Source organism: Hirundo rustica, chromosome 4 (genome assembly GCF_015227805.2).
Source record: "Hirundo rustica isolate bHirRus1 chromosome 4, bHirRus1.pri.v3, whole genome shotgun sequence".
Classification (NCBI taxonomy): domain Eukaryota; kingdom Metazoa; phylum Chordata; class Aves; order Passeriformes; family Hirundinidae; genus Hirundo; species Hirundo rustica.
In genome coordinates this window covers 54,519,189-54,532,894 of record NC_053453.1, presented here as the reverse complement: position 1 = coordinate 54,532,894, position 13,706 = coordinate 54,519,189, and the positions used below count along the sequence as shown (strand labels likewise).

The following is a 13,706-nucleotide window of genomic DNA, read 5'->3' as shown; positions in this document are numbered from 1 at the left end:
AATTTCAAATCTTTCAAAATCAAGATTTTTGACATTTTAAAATAGACTAAAAACGTAGATCTAAACTATTATTTAAAGAAGAAAAAAATCAAGTAGATCAGCAATGAAGTAAACTGCAAATGCAATGTGTCACTTGGGGCTGAACAGATGCCTTGAGTTCACCCTATTTTTAGTTTGTTTCTCTCTTTTTCCTGAGTTTCAGTTCCAGTTTGACCTTTTTTAACATTTCTATTACTCATCCTTAGTTTAGTTTTTAATTTATTTAAATATTAATGAAAGAACAACAGTTATATGTTATTATTATTTCTTAATCAAACCAACCATCCATTCTAATGTAAATGTCTTGAGGCTGAGCAAACAGGGGAAAGCATTCCATACAGCAAAAGATTTACAGAAATTATGGACAGAAAGCCCATACTTGGGGAACGAGTCAGTCTGCTGCTCTTTAGCAGAAAAAATCAACACAGAAATATAAAGCTTTTAGAAACAGCTTATGAATTTACAGCTTACAAAGTAAATGAATTCTCTGTGTCTCTCATACACATACACTAACTCATTCCTCACACATGCATACACACAGGTCTCTGGTGGAAAGACAGGGAATGTGCAGTCTGCAATGCACATGAACTTTCTGTTTAGAAAAGATTTTTCCAATAGGCACAAAATCCCACCCCCCCCAGCACCCCTCCTTCCCCTCTGTCTGACACTGACTTCAAGGGAGGAGTTGAGCCAATTATCTCTGAGTCCTACAGAAGGAAAATCTGCGATTTGCCAGTACTTGTGTGAGAGAGAGAGGGAGAAAGGCAGGGAGGGAAGCAAAAAGACTTAACTGGCAAATGTAAGGAAAAAAGCCCCTTCTATCCTAGAGAAAGAACATTTTAAAGCAAATCTCAGACCAGAAGAAAAGAAGCTCGTGAAGAGGGATGAGCCAGGCAAGATCTGAGGAAGCATAGGGTCAACCACAGACAACTTTCATGCCGACCCTGATCTTTCTGCAGAGGATCTGAGTTGGCACAGAGGCAGGGTGGGCGAGCTAAATGTGCCCACTACCCTGCACGAGTAGGTGCTGTTCCTGAAATTCTTTCCCCACAGCAGAGAATACAAAGTACAACTTGCAAGAAAAGGCAGTGGGAGGGGGAGAGACTGCCTGTCCTTTTCTTGAACTGAGCCCCGAGGAAAAGAGCTCATCTGCTCAAAGGAAAAAACTGTTGCCGGTTCTGAGACTTCTTTAGCCTATGTCGGTTGCCTGATCCAGTACCTACATCCATGGGGGAACACCCTCTGGAGCCCTGCGGTCCTTCCCAATCCTGCTAAGTTCTCGGAAATACTGGAGGAGAACCGAGCCCAGAACAAGCAACGTAGGATCCACAGAACAGCAGCCTTTTACAGCAGCAGTCACCTCTGATTAAAATTATCAGCTTCATCGGACTGCACCGACACCCAGGACTGCTTCTCCTCGGAAAGAGAGGTAAGAAATCAGCACAGAGTTTGCGGTGAAAGTAGGAAACAAACATCCCACAGGAGTGATTTCGGTGTGCCTGAAAATTACAGGGACACTAGTAGTGATTAAGAAGTGACAGGTCTGTTATGCATGATACAGTTTGTGTCTGCCTATGTCATTTTTAGCTGGGTGCAGTGATTAACACTGGGGTGGCAAACAGAGACACAAGCAGCAGCTGTAGAAGGAGGAGTGCAAGGGAGGTAGTGCAGAAGTCTATTCATGAATGGGGAGTGGTAGGGAGAGCATACAGCTCGATGGGAGGATGGAAATAGCTCTGGGGTGCAATAGCTCTGGGCAGGTTAAATAAAGAATATCTTCCTTAGGTATCTCCCTATGGGTGCTCAGGCTCAAATTTGTCAGTACCTCACTGACATTCAGACAAGTGCCCCCCAGAGCATACAAAGGCAGGTTCATTGTCACTCACTCCAATGCCTGCTTATAAAAAGAGAAGTGGTGGTTAGCAGGTAGAGGAAAACACAGGGAGTCAAGAGAAATGGGGTTTTATGTTGATTTTGGACCATGGTTTCAGCTCTTTCTGGGCAAATGAGCTTTTCCCTTTATTTAGCGCTATTTAAAGATAACATTAATTGCTTGTATTTCTATGACATTTTGGAATCCCTGCACTGTGCCAATTAGTATTTTTACTAATATAAACTTTCTAGCATCAAGCCAGTACGTAAAGCAGAAGGTGCAACTGGGAATTAATCTATGCTTAAGCATTTAATAAACTGGAAGGAAAATATGTAGATTAAAGCCAGCTGGAGGTTGTTTGTCTCCTCATTCTCTTCTGATTGATTTTGCTTTACTTAGTACATGAACATGTGGTCTCTCTCTGTTTCCTTTCTTCTGTCTTTAATCCTTTTCACTGTATTGAGCCTCTGTGCTCTCCCCTGCCACTCATGGGTGTCAAGGCTGAAGTTTCATTCCTTTTCTGGGGAGGAAAGAAGGCAGACTTTGTTGAACTAGAGAAAATCTGGACTGAGGGGATAAGAAGAGAAGGTTCAAAACACAAATGTAAGCTCCCATTTCAGTGGCATGCTCTGAGTCAGGTTTGCAGCAGAGGTGATGAGTAGCAACTCCACAAATTGAAATACTGCAAAGCATATTTTGAGTTTGAGTGAAATGAAATGCAGTTAAGAAAGCACAGGAATCCTCTTGACTGAATGTGGTGACAAGGTACAACAAGGAGAGTGTAAAGTGATCAGGTCCCTCAGCATGCATGTTCTGTACAGGACATAAAAGACATTCACTCAAAAAAAACCCCAGTGCTTTCTCCCAGATGCATTTGCACTGAGCTGTACAGAACTGCTCTCTAGTAGCTGTAAGGCACACAGTCCTCTTGCCCTCATGCAGCTACACTGGTCTATCATGGCTTGAAGAGCTACCTCACCTCTAGATACTGGTCCTGGGCAGTAAAGTAGTTTGTGGTTTTTACAAGTCATCTGTTTCCCTGCTCTTCTCTGCCAAATAAATAAACTGAGAGGGTGAAAGGAGGCAGTGTTTTGTTTGCCCATGGATGCAAAACAGTATTGGACTGGCTATGTGGGATAGTGTACATGGAGATGTTTCAGAGACTGAATATGGTATTTTTGCACTCTTGGAGATAGGTCCTGTGGTAAACAAAACACAGAATCCAGTTCAAATACCAGCTGTGCTCCTTGCTGTCATTTCTGCCACAGTAATCCCAACAGTACCATAATTCTGCGTGTGTGTGTCCTTCCAAAGTTGTGTTCTGGCATTAATCTGGCTCTAATATTAGGCTGTCTTGCCCTCTGAATGTAATTCAGAGGAGAGCATTGCATTTTCTTCTGTGCATTAGGTAGGGCTGAATATTCCATTGTTGTGCTGCAAATTATAACAATAATAATAAATAGTCATGTTTTGCTCTTTCCTTGGGCTATAGCACAGAGCTTGTAATGATGCTGGACCAGAATTCCAGAGACTTCTTTATTTAGGAGTGACTGTATTGTCACTGCTGCTTTGGTGCTTAACACATGTTAAACAAAGTAAAATATTTTAAGCTCTTCCCTGAGACGATTGTCAGCTACATAAAAGCTTGGGAGATAAAAGTCACTCAAGACAGGAATCCAGATCTGGACCCAGAAATAATCTTTCAGTGTCCATAAAGTATTTGCATTGTAATACTAAATAAACAATACCTAAGATAAATAAATGGCACAGAGGGGACTTGATTATTCTTTAATAAGAACCTAGTAATCAAAATAAATTCTGTCCGAAGTGTGCCTCTTTTGCTGTAACAGTCAGGTTTCCCCACACGAGGGTTGTATTTTTCTTTCAGCACACAGTTCCTTTAAGCTGGTACATGAAAAAAGTCTGAGCAGCACATTTTCTTTCCTACCAAAGTTTCCTGCATCTGAGTGCTATGTCAAAATGCAGTCTCCTGGGTCTCTACACTCACTGTAGATGTCGTGGGTTGGAAATCTTGTCTAATAGCTATTTAAGATGGCTGTCCTTCATCTTTTCTCCTGCTTGTACTTAGCACCTGTCCTTAGCAAAGCCAGTGGCACCCACAACATCTGTATGCATAAAGACTGGAGCTCCTAAAAAAATCTGTTTCTGCAGTTCCACCCATTGACAGCCATCCTGCTGCTACAATGATTGTTTGCTTATAGGGAGTTCCCACACTACCAGTCCAAACAGCAGAATTAAAATCTGGTTTCTAGAAGGTCACTGGAGGCACAGGTCTTTGAATTTACCACCAGCCAGTGATATTTTGTGGCTCATGCTCCCTGCATCAACAATGAATATTGCATGGCAGCAGCTATTTTAAGTTACTGAGATGTCTAGCTTGCACTGACGTTAAGCATGATTCTTGTTTTTATCTGACTTTTGGCTGATTTCAGAAAAGGAATATTGTGTGCAGCTCCTATTTAGGCAAGCAAATGAAGTGATCTAGGTTCTAATGGCAGCTGCAGTGACTGTAATATACTGGGGAATCTGACCTCTGTGTTTATATATCTAAATGAGAACCAAGTTTTACTGAAAAATCTGGTAATGTGTAAGTGATGCAGATGGTAGGAAGGAACCTGGTGTCTCAGCTGAAGTGCAGCTGATAAATTCAGCCCTTAATGTTTAAATGTAACAGCAAATTACAATTCAAATGCATGTTATTTTCAGTGTAAATGCCTTCATTTTTATATTACATTAAAAGAAAAGAAAGAACAACAACAACAATAAAACCAAAACAAAAAAACCCACTCCCTGAAAATGACACAGAAAAAGTTTAAGCATTTCCAGTGAAAAAAATTCTGCATGGACCATTGATTACTCTGCTCTGCCATGCATGACTATGCTCCAGAGCGCTCTTTGGCAAGCTTTGGTGAGGAGCTGCCTCATTTTACCCTCCATTTGTTTTCTGATCTTTCCTCCAACTCTGCTATTTCCTCTTTCAGGTCCAAGCAATGATGAAGACTATGTCTGGTGGAAACTGCAACCTGAACGTGCCGGCCAAGAACTCGTACCGCATGGTGGTGCTGGGAGCCTCCAGGGTGGGGAAAAGCTCCATCGTCTCACGCTTCCTCAACGGCCGCTTTGAGGATCAGTACACTCCCACCATCGAGGATTTTCATCGCAAGGTCTACAACATACGGGGAGACATGTATCAGCTGGACATCCTGGACACCTCTGGGAATCACCCTTTCCCTGCCATGAGGAGGCTTTCCATCCTAACAGGTGAGAAAGACATAAGGATAGACACTAGGTTGAAAAGCGTAGCCTGGAGATGACTGGTTTTTGGGAAATAGCTAAAGGGACTGCTTGATTTGCTGCAAGATGCATTTCTATAGAGAGATAGCTGGCATGTTCCCAGCATTATAAGGAATGCATTAGCCACAGTGGAGGAGTCCAGTGGGTGAAGGTCTGAAATTGAGATTTTCCCTTATCCATCAACCTTCTCCTCCTTCTTCATATTTTTATTGATGTCACAAATAAATGGATGAATGCAATTCTGTGGGTATAAAGAGCAGCAAAGGGCAAATTAAGCATGCTGTTATAAGTCACATACAGAGAAACATAAATATAAAATGCACAGAAAGGGAATTCTAATCAAGAAAGTCCCAAGGATTTTTCTATTTCTAAATTTTCCAGCCTGATTGCCTTGATTTAATATTCCAGTAGAATGTATAGCTTTTTACCCTTTCTCCTTAGTCTGCATCTAATCAAATGTGTTTAAAAAGAAAAGAAGGGGAAATGGTGGGATCATTTTGTATCTTCTCACTGTCAAGCCATTCCTGTTGTGAGCCAAAATACATTCTTTATTTATGAAAGTGACAGTAGATGTATATTCAGCCATAGCTCACTACAAATCTTCTTTCTGGATTCACTATCCACTTTTCTAAGTGGCCAGTGAAACATGTCACTCACATCTGAGAAGGCTACAATCAATGTTCTGTGAGGTCCTAGAACCAGTTTCTGGGATGCAAATGTGATCTTTAGTCCCTAAAAGCTCTCTTAGCATGTTCCACACAAATGTCATTCAACAGGCAATGATTTGCCTTTTTTTCTACTTGCAAAAGGAATTGTAAGTCAGGAAATGTCAAAAGGAAATGCCAGGGGATGTGTGTCATTTATGTATTAGGATTTTTTTTCATGGTCTGCTTCTCTGGAGCAAATGGAGTGACAGCAGAGCACACTGAGAAACCTCTTGTTCCTGACTTGGGTGTTCAGGACTGATTAGCTGTAAACCTTCAGTTCGAGTGTTGCTTCATGTATTGTGTAATCAGAGGATTAAGGCTGAATGGCTACCAGGCCTCCACTCTTTCTCGTGTCAGAACAGGATGTGTTTTACACAAATTAAAGGAAGCAAAAAGAAGGGCAATGCAGCACAGCTGAGATAGAAACATGTTTATGAAAGAGATAAAAACAGGCAATAACTTGAAAGCCCAGTGCAAACTAGGAATGCAACTGGATATGACTGGAGTAACATCACAGCCAAAAGTCTTTTCCATAGCACTATAGAAAGATGTGGGGACTTGAATCAGAAGAACTAAAGTACAGCTCAGCGAATAGGTGCCAAAGGACCAAACAAAAAATATGGGGAGGAGATGGAAATAAAATTTCTTTTTTAAAATTTGTTCCTCTGAAACTGGCTTTGACGAACAAGCCTTTACAGTATCTTTTTAATTGCAGGGGATGTTTTCATCCTGGTGTTCAGCCTGGATAACAGAGAATCCTTTGATGAGGTCAAGCGACTCCAGAAACAGATCCTTGAGGTCAAATCCTGCCTGAAGAACAAGACCAAGGAATCAGCTGACCTCCCCATGGTGATCTGTGGCAACAAAAATGATCACAGTGAAATCTTCCGCAAGGTACGCACTGATGAAGGTGAGAATCTTGTCTCCAGTGATGAAAACTGTGCTTACTTCGAAGTGTCAGCCAAGAAGAACACCAATGTGGATGAAATGTTTTATGTCCTCTTCAGCATGGCCAAGCTACCTCATGAGATGAGCCCTTCCCTCCACAGGAAAATCTCCATCCAGTATGGTGACGCTTTCCAACAGAAATCCTTCCGGATGCGCCGAGTCAAGGACATGGATGCCTATGGCATGATCTCTCCCTTCGCTCGACGGCCCAGTGTCAACAGTGACCTGAAGTATATCAAATCAAAAGTTCTCAGGGAAGGTCAGTCCAGGGAGAGAGAGAAATGCACAGTCCAGTGAAGGAGGCTTGCACTTCTGTCTGAAAACAACATCCGCATGCAGTGCCTTAAAGAAAAGATGGTCTGTGGAAGCAAAGAACAGGTTCGTAGGGTCTACTGAGAAAACCCAACACAGAGAAAGGATAACTTCCTAGGGATTCTGCTGAGTCACAAATGTAAATAACATCATCCTTGAAGATGACTGGGAATAATCATACATCTGAGACACAAGTGCATTTTTTTGTCTTTGTAATGTAGTTCCTCTTTGTTCCCCTTTTTCTCTGAACAATAGAGAGAAGTAAAGACATTTCGACCTTATAGTTAAAAAGAAAATAGATCAAAAATGCACAGAAGGTATTAACAGTCACCCAGCATGCAGCCCTTGCGAAGAGAGAGGAGGTTATGTGTGTATATGTGTGTCTCTGAGTGCCCATGTGTGTGTGCGCATGCACGTGTGGAGCTCTCCTTTTAAAAAGAGGGACTTGCATTTCAAAGGGCAGCAGTCTTAACTGAGTGTTCCCAGATTGGGAGTGGACTCTAATATGTGGATGCATGACTTTCATTCACTTCTGAGGGCACGTGCATTAAGAACTTGATTTTATGTTTGTTGGGACAGTTACCATTTGACATTGGCATGAATGTTGGTTTGTATTATAGATTTTATTTGGGATTAGTTTGTTTTTTGGTTTTGTTTTTTTTTTTTTTGTCTGAGGGTGGGTTTTTAGAAAAATCAGATGGCAAGTGCATTTGATATTAAAGTGTCTGCTTTCTACCAGTGAAAGGTGGTTTTCATCTGTAACACTTTCTAATATGTACATTGATTGAAAATGAAATTACTCTGCAAAAAGCCAATGCATTTGGCTGCTTATGAAGCCTGATGTGATATTTTTTCTCAAAGCAGCCACACCAGTTCAGAGTATCATAATACAAATGCCACCCTTTGCCTTGCTGGCCACTGGACAAATGATTCCTTCCTCTGCCTGTATCAGCTGAGAGTGACCAGACTTATATGTAGAATCAGACCACTTCAGAGGCAGGATTGGATTATTTTTCAGAAATAGGAACTGAATGGTTATAGGGCCAGCTCCTTCATATTTCTTCTGCTGACATGCTTCTAGTAATTTTTTTCATGGTTTCCCTCACTGTCCAGTAAAGGTTGTCTTGATGGAAATATTTGCACTGCAGAAGTCCTTCAGAACAGAAGCTTTGTCCTGGCTGTTCAAACAGGATTGAACTGACTGGTTAGATAAATCTGGGGCTGTCCATTCACTTCTTTCCTTTCTCAGCCCAGTACAGGCTTCCTGATCTTCAGGTCCCCCTGCTCTGCTTCTGGCGCTGTTGTTTCATGTCTAATATATTCTCTCAAATGTGAGCTTGCCACTCTTGCTGACTGGAATGAGATGTGTACACACATATCTGTGGGCAAAGCATGGTCCCAAGACAGTAAACAACAGTAGAATGTTATATATACCTCAGAAAGACCTTCAGATATGTTATCCTTCCCTCACCCTCAAGCTCTGTGTTAGGCTACATCTGCCACGCTGTGTCCTGGGCAGAGCTGTGAGCTAGTTTGTGCTATAATTTGACAGGAAACCAAGAATGATGATTGTCTGTAAAAATTAGCCTCTGGGATTCAAAATCTCATATTCATTTTTCACCTCCACCCTTCACTGGTACTGTATTGGTAAAATACACTGTTCTTTTATTCCTGTTGCCAGGGCAGCACCTTTCTGACCACATCTCCCTCCCTATCTATAAATATGTACATGGTTTATGATTAAACCTGATTTATTTATTAGCTGTGTCCTCGTTTGGTGTTTGGTTGTTTGTTTTTTTTTTAATTTCTCCAAGAATAATGAGGAAGGCCCTGTATTTATGTTGTATAGGTAATTTAGGTTAGTGAGCTCTGGGCTGAGAGTTCTGATGAGATCTCCATTAAGTTCTGGAAGAGCCTTTTATGTACTCCAGACACCAGGGGCTACACATTTGCCTGTTTGAAACAGAACTGTGTCTATATCCATATCTATCTATCATTTTTTTGACCACTAACTTAGATATACAGATATCTGCAGAAGCAGACTGTTACTTTTCCCCATGCTGCCTCTAAAATGAGAGAACAACAACTCTCTCCTTCCTGCACAGAGCTGACGTGTTGATCCCTGGTACAATTTAACATGGTCTCTGCAGAGACATGACTGTTTATCTCAGCAATCTCTCCAGGTTACCAGCTGTACTTTCCACTTCTGTGAGTCCTGGTCCCTCTGAGCACACCCTCACCACTCCACAGACTCCACACCCAAGTGCATGACTCTGAATGTAGCAGTGATCAGGCTCTGGGACTCGTGTGCCACAATGACATGGAGGGGGTTTGAAGATAGAGCAAGAAAGGCATAAGCAATGGACATTGGTTGGGTTAAGGGACCCTGGGATACTAAATGAGAACTCCTTGCACTATAAACCATGCACTGCCTTACTGACCCTGCATATACTCTCCCTGGTCTGCAGGATAAAGCTGAGTTTTTAAAGAGCCCTCAAAATCAAGTCTCTGTCTTTGTCTAATAACATTGGCCTTACCATTATTTTCCCTACTTCTCCGCATCTCCACAAACACAGTCTTTCCATCTTCACAAAGACACCAGATTTCCACATCCTTCCATGTTCTCCTATGCCTGCCTCCTCCACCGTGGACACAAAGGCACCCAGCATTGCAGTGACAACAGAGCAACATTGCAGCGACAACAGAGGCCCAAGTGTAGGGGAGGTCGAAATCCAAAGAGCAGGTGATCACACATATGCTGGATGCCACAGGAATGCCAATGAGCCCCAGCTGCACTGTCCAGCATGGCCAGCCAATGCTCAAGGTGAGAAGCATCTGAGAAACTGGCTGGGAATGAAGGTGAAGCAGCATTACAGTCACTCACAAAAACAAATGGCAATAAGCAGATAATCTTATCAAAGTAATCCTAGTCTTCTCACTGCATTTTGCCACTGATGGTAATTGCTTTTGAAGTTAGATTTTCATGCTCCTGAGGACTTTTCTTTTTTTTATTGTATCATTACAGTCATTCTATTAATATCTATATATTTTTTGGGCTCTAAAAGTGCTTACAGCCCTTAAACCAGACAGTATGTGTATCAGTTGTTTATTCACAGTTAGCAGCACAGTTAGTTTATTCCACAGTTACATTCTGTGGAAAGGCCTGGGACTGGGAAACAGAGAGCAAGGCTACCTTCCTGCATAGGAGATATAAGGCAAGGCAGGAAGAGGAAAGAGGAATTGTTTCTTTCCTGCTAACCACTGAATGCATCTGGCTGTAGAACAGAAAAGGGAAGAGCTTTATGGGAAACTCTTATTATGTGTGTTCAGAAACTGTGAGAGCCTGAAAGGAGCAAAGAAGAGACCTACAGCCAGGTCTCAGAGGCACTGGCAAGAGAAAAAAAAAGAAACCACGTGGGGTTTTTTTGTTAGTTTTGGGGGTTTTTTTCCCTTTGTGATTCAAGAGACCTGCATGGAACTTACTGCAACCCAAGAAGTCATGAAAATGCACAGGACTAAGGGCAGGTCTGGAGGAAGAGATCTGTCTGGAAGAGATGCTAAGAGTACCCTTACTTGGTCTTACCTGGTGTAATTAAGTTGCTTTATTCCCACAGCTACCTCATCCTACATTGCAGGATATAAATCCCATCAATAGTGATCCAAAGCCTCGCTTATGGTTTTTGTGTATTTACTTTCAGGACAACAAGTACGAACCTGGCTGAGGATCAATCACAGCCCTGAAACAAAACAAGACTGAGATTTATTTTTTATATTGCTCAACACAGCAAGATAGTCCTTGTTCTAAAGAAAGTACCAATCAACACATAGGAGCTACTATAAATATTGGCAAAAATCTAATCAAGTCACAGGGACAGTACAAATCAGGACGGAAATAGTGACCATGATGAATTAAGTGAAAAACAAACTGAGGATGGAGAAGACAGAATGAAGACCTGCTTTGACATCCAAAGGAATAAATTAGGCTTCCATTCTGAAGTATCCAGGAGAGCTGCTGCCACCAGGCCAACCTGATGCTAGAAAGAGGCTTTCGTGGTGCAGCCTCAAAAGGAGCATTTTCTCTCCAAGACCCTCGGATCAAATATGTCTGATTGTCTGAGAGGTCAAAGGCCTTTTACAAAGGCAAGTAGGAAATGGTGGGATAATTTTTTAGAGGGCAGCAGAAGAGAGCTTCAAAAGGGGCTCACAAAGGAAGAATGGCAACAGGAGGTTGTCCACGTAAATAACCAAAATGATAGGCTAGAATGTAAGCTATAAAATGTACTTTTCATCTTTATTTTGTACTTCTCTACACACTAGTCAAAAAAAGAAGACATTTTATTTAGCCTTTTTGTCCTTCCTCAGATGTTAGCCACTGCTTACTACTGTGCAGAACCCACCTCCCACCTCTCATTATACCTTTTTCTGCCTTAGATTTACTCTCCTGTCATCTACCTTATTATGGGCTGCTTTGCTAGCCCTGTCCTAGTGTCTTGGCTAGGGTAGAAGGTTACAAGAAAAGGTATTTTTTAAGTAGCTGATGATTATTTGATTTGATTTGAAATCGCTGTTACATTCAGGGGCTTTATTAGCATTATTGTTTCAGTAAAATTACATGGTAGCAGGCTCAAATTAAAGGATCACCTTGAAAAAGTATATAAAATATGATATAATGTACATTTTCCCCACTGGTTTCTATGGCAACAGCCTTTTTCTCTGCACTCAGAAAGAGCGGGGAATTTGCAGGGGGGAGATGAGTAGCAGTGGCTCTGCCCTGCTCACATCTTTCACTTCTCAGTCCTCATGGGAAATTTTCCTCCCTTCACCTTCTGTTATGTGGAGAAGCAAAGACCACCAGCCAAATCTGCTTTGCAGACCACTCTGTATGTCTTGTAAAGCTGTGGGATGGATATTTACCATAGCTAAGGAAGGTTTTTTTGCATGATTTCCATTTTCATGATGTGACTGTAAGCTGGGGCATTGCTCCTGGCACAGTGCCTGATATGGGGAATACACATGGCAAAGTGCTATGAACCAGCTGCTGCACTCGGGTTTGGTTAGAGCTAACTGTGACCCTTGGCCATCTCCACCCTTCTCTGTGCCTGTCAGGCTCAGTCTGAGCCTGAGATTTCCCAGAGAAACATTTCCTTTTGCATCATGACAACATCAGCCAAAGACCTTTCCTTGCCTCTGCCGTCATTGGTCATCCACAGTGAGCAGAACCACACTAAGTCCCAGGCATCATGTTCCTAGAAAGTTCTTGATAGCTTGGAAGGAGACCAAGAACTAGCAAGAAAAACATTTTATGAGCCTAAGGGGATTGACTTGAGTAAGCCTGAAGAAAACTCTGAAAGGGATAATTCTGTGCTATGCAGGCAAACAAACTCTGAGAGAGTCTGGCTAAAAATCCCACGATGTGTTTGAGAGGTGGAGATGACAACTGAGACAGCTTTATTTTTAGAGTTGGACAGGGGGATAAGTCAGTGGGACCAGGAGTATTGAGCAGGAAAATGTAGGCAAGACAGTAGAGCAGATTTTAGGGCAGTGAAATCTACTGGAAAATTTTCTAAGAGATGTCAGGAAAGTCCCATTAGGAAAACACTGGGAAAAACACTGAAACCTATATGGCCAGTGGGGGTAACCTGGTGTTAACAGTGGGCTAGGCGGACTGAGCCAGTAGGTTATCTTGATCCCACACACGTATTTCTGTGTTGGACCCTGAACCCAAGTCTGCATCAAGGAAATTTCCTCAGACTGTCAGTCCTCACTGCACACTCCCAATCCTACAAGTGGAGGGTTGGTAGTTCACTGGTCCCCCCTCCACCCCAGCAAACCAGTAACAATAGAGACATGACTTCTTACATCAATCCTGCTTTTCAGAGCATTTCCATGAAGATCCCTGGATTGTTTGGAGTAAACATCTCCTTTGGAGAATAGTCCATGAACAGCTTTTTGAGCATTTGTTCATTGTTCAGAAGTATTTGATGACTGATTAATGCAAATGGGTCCTGTGCTCTAACTGGGGTGGTTAACTAAGATTATCAGTTCAGATTAAACATGAAAGCAAGAACAAATGAGGTCACTGTGTTTCAGGACATCATGTAGCAAAGTACAATAACATAAAGGGAAAAAAAATCCAGCTTGAGTATGTGTGCTCACATTACTATGACCTAGAGGCATTTCAGATGGACCATATTTATTCAAGAATGTCCTCTCACAAAAACTGGGTTTTCAGCAGTTAGTATAGAACACTAATTCACACATAAAAACATTGAGTATTTTACACTTTTTCTTAACAATGTGTCTTGAGTCTGTATTTTGAGGCTAAAAAGAAGCAAAACAAAAAAAACCCTGCAGTTTCCAGAGTTGTGGTGGATGAAGGGGTGGTGATGGATGATTCTCGCTGCAAGAAACAATTCCTTCACACATTGGGACCTTATCTGGAAAACTGCACAATTCCATTACACTGGGACTTGTAGTCTGTCTGTGGTTCCACTGGGAACTAAAGCCACACA

The 13,706-nt window shown here is 41.9% G+C and overlaps 1 protein-coding gene across 1 annotated transcript; it reads left to right on the top strand.

Moving 5' to 3' along the window:
* The first annotated feature begins 689 nt into the window (after positions 1 to 689).
* Positions 690 to 8,955, top strand: RASD2 (RASD family member 2). The gene is made up of 3 exons (XM_040063447.2): positions 690 to 1,468; positions 4,915 to 5,194; positions 6,650 to 8,955. The coding sequence occupies exons 2-3, from the start codon at positions 4,924 to 4,926 to the stop codon at positions 7,177 to 7,179; spliced, it is 801 nt and encodes a 266-aa protein (XP_039919381.1). The 5' UTR covers positions 690 to 1,468; positions 4,915 to 4,923; the 3' UTR covers positions 7,180 to 8,955.
* Positions 8,956 to 13,706: the final 4,751 nt, after the last annotated feature.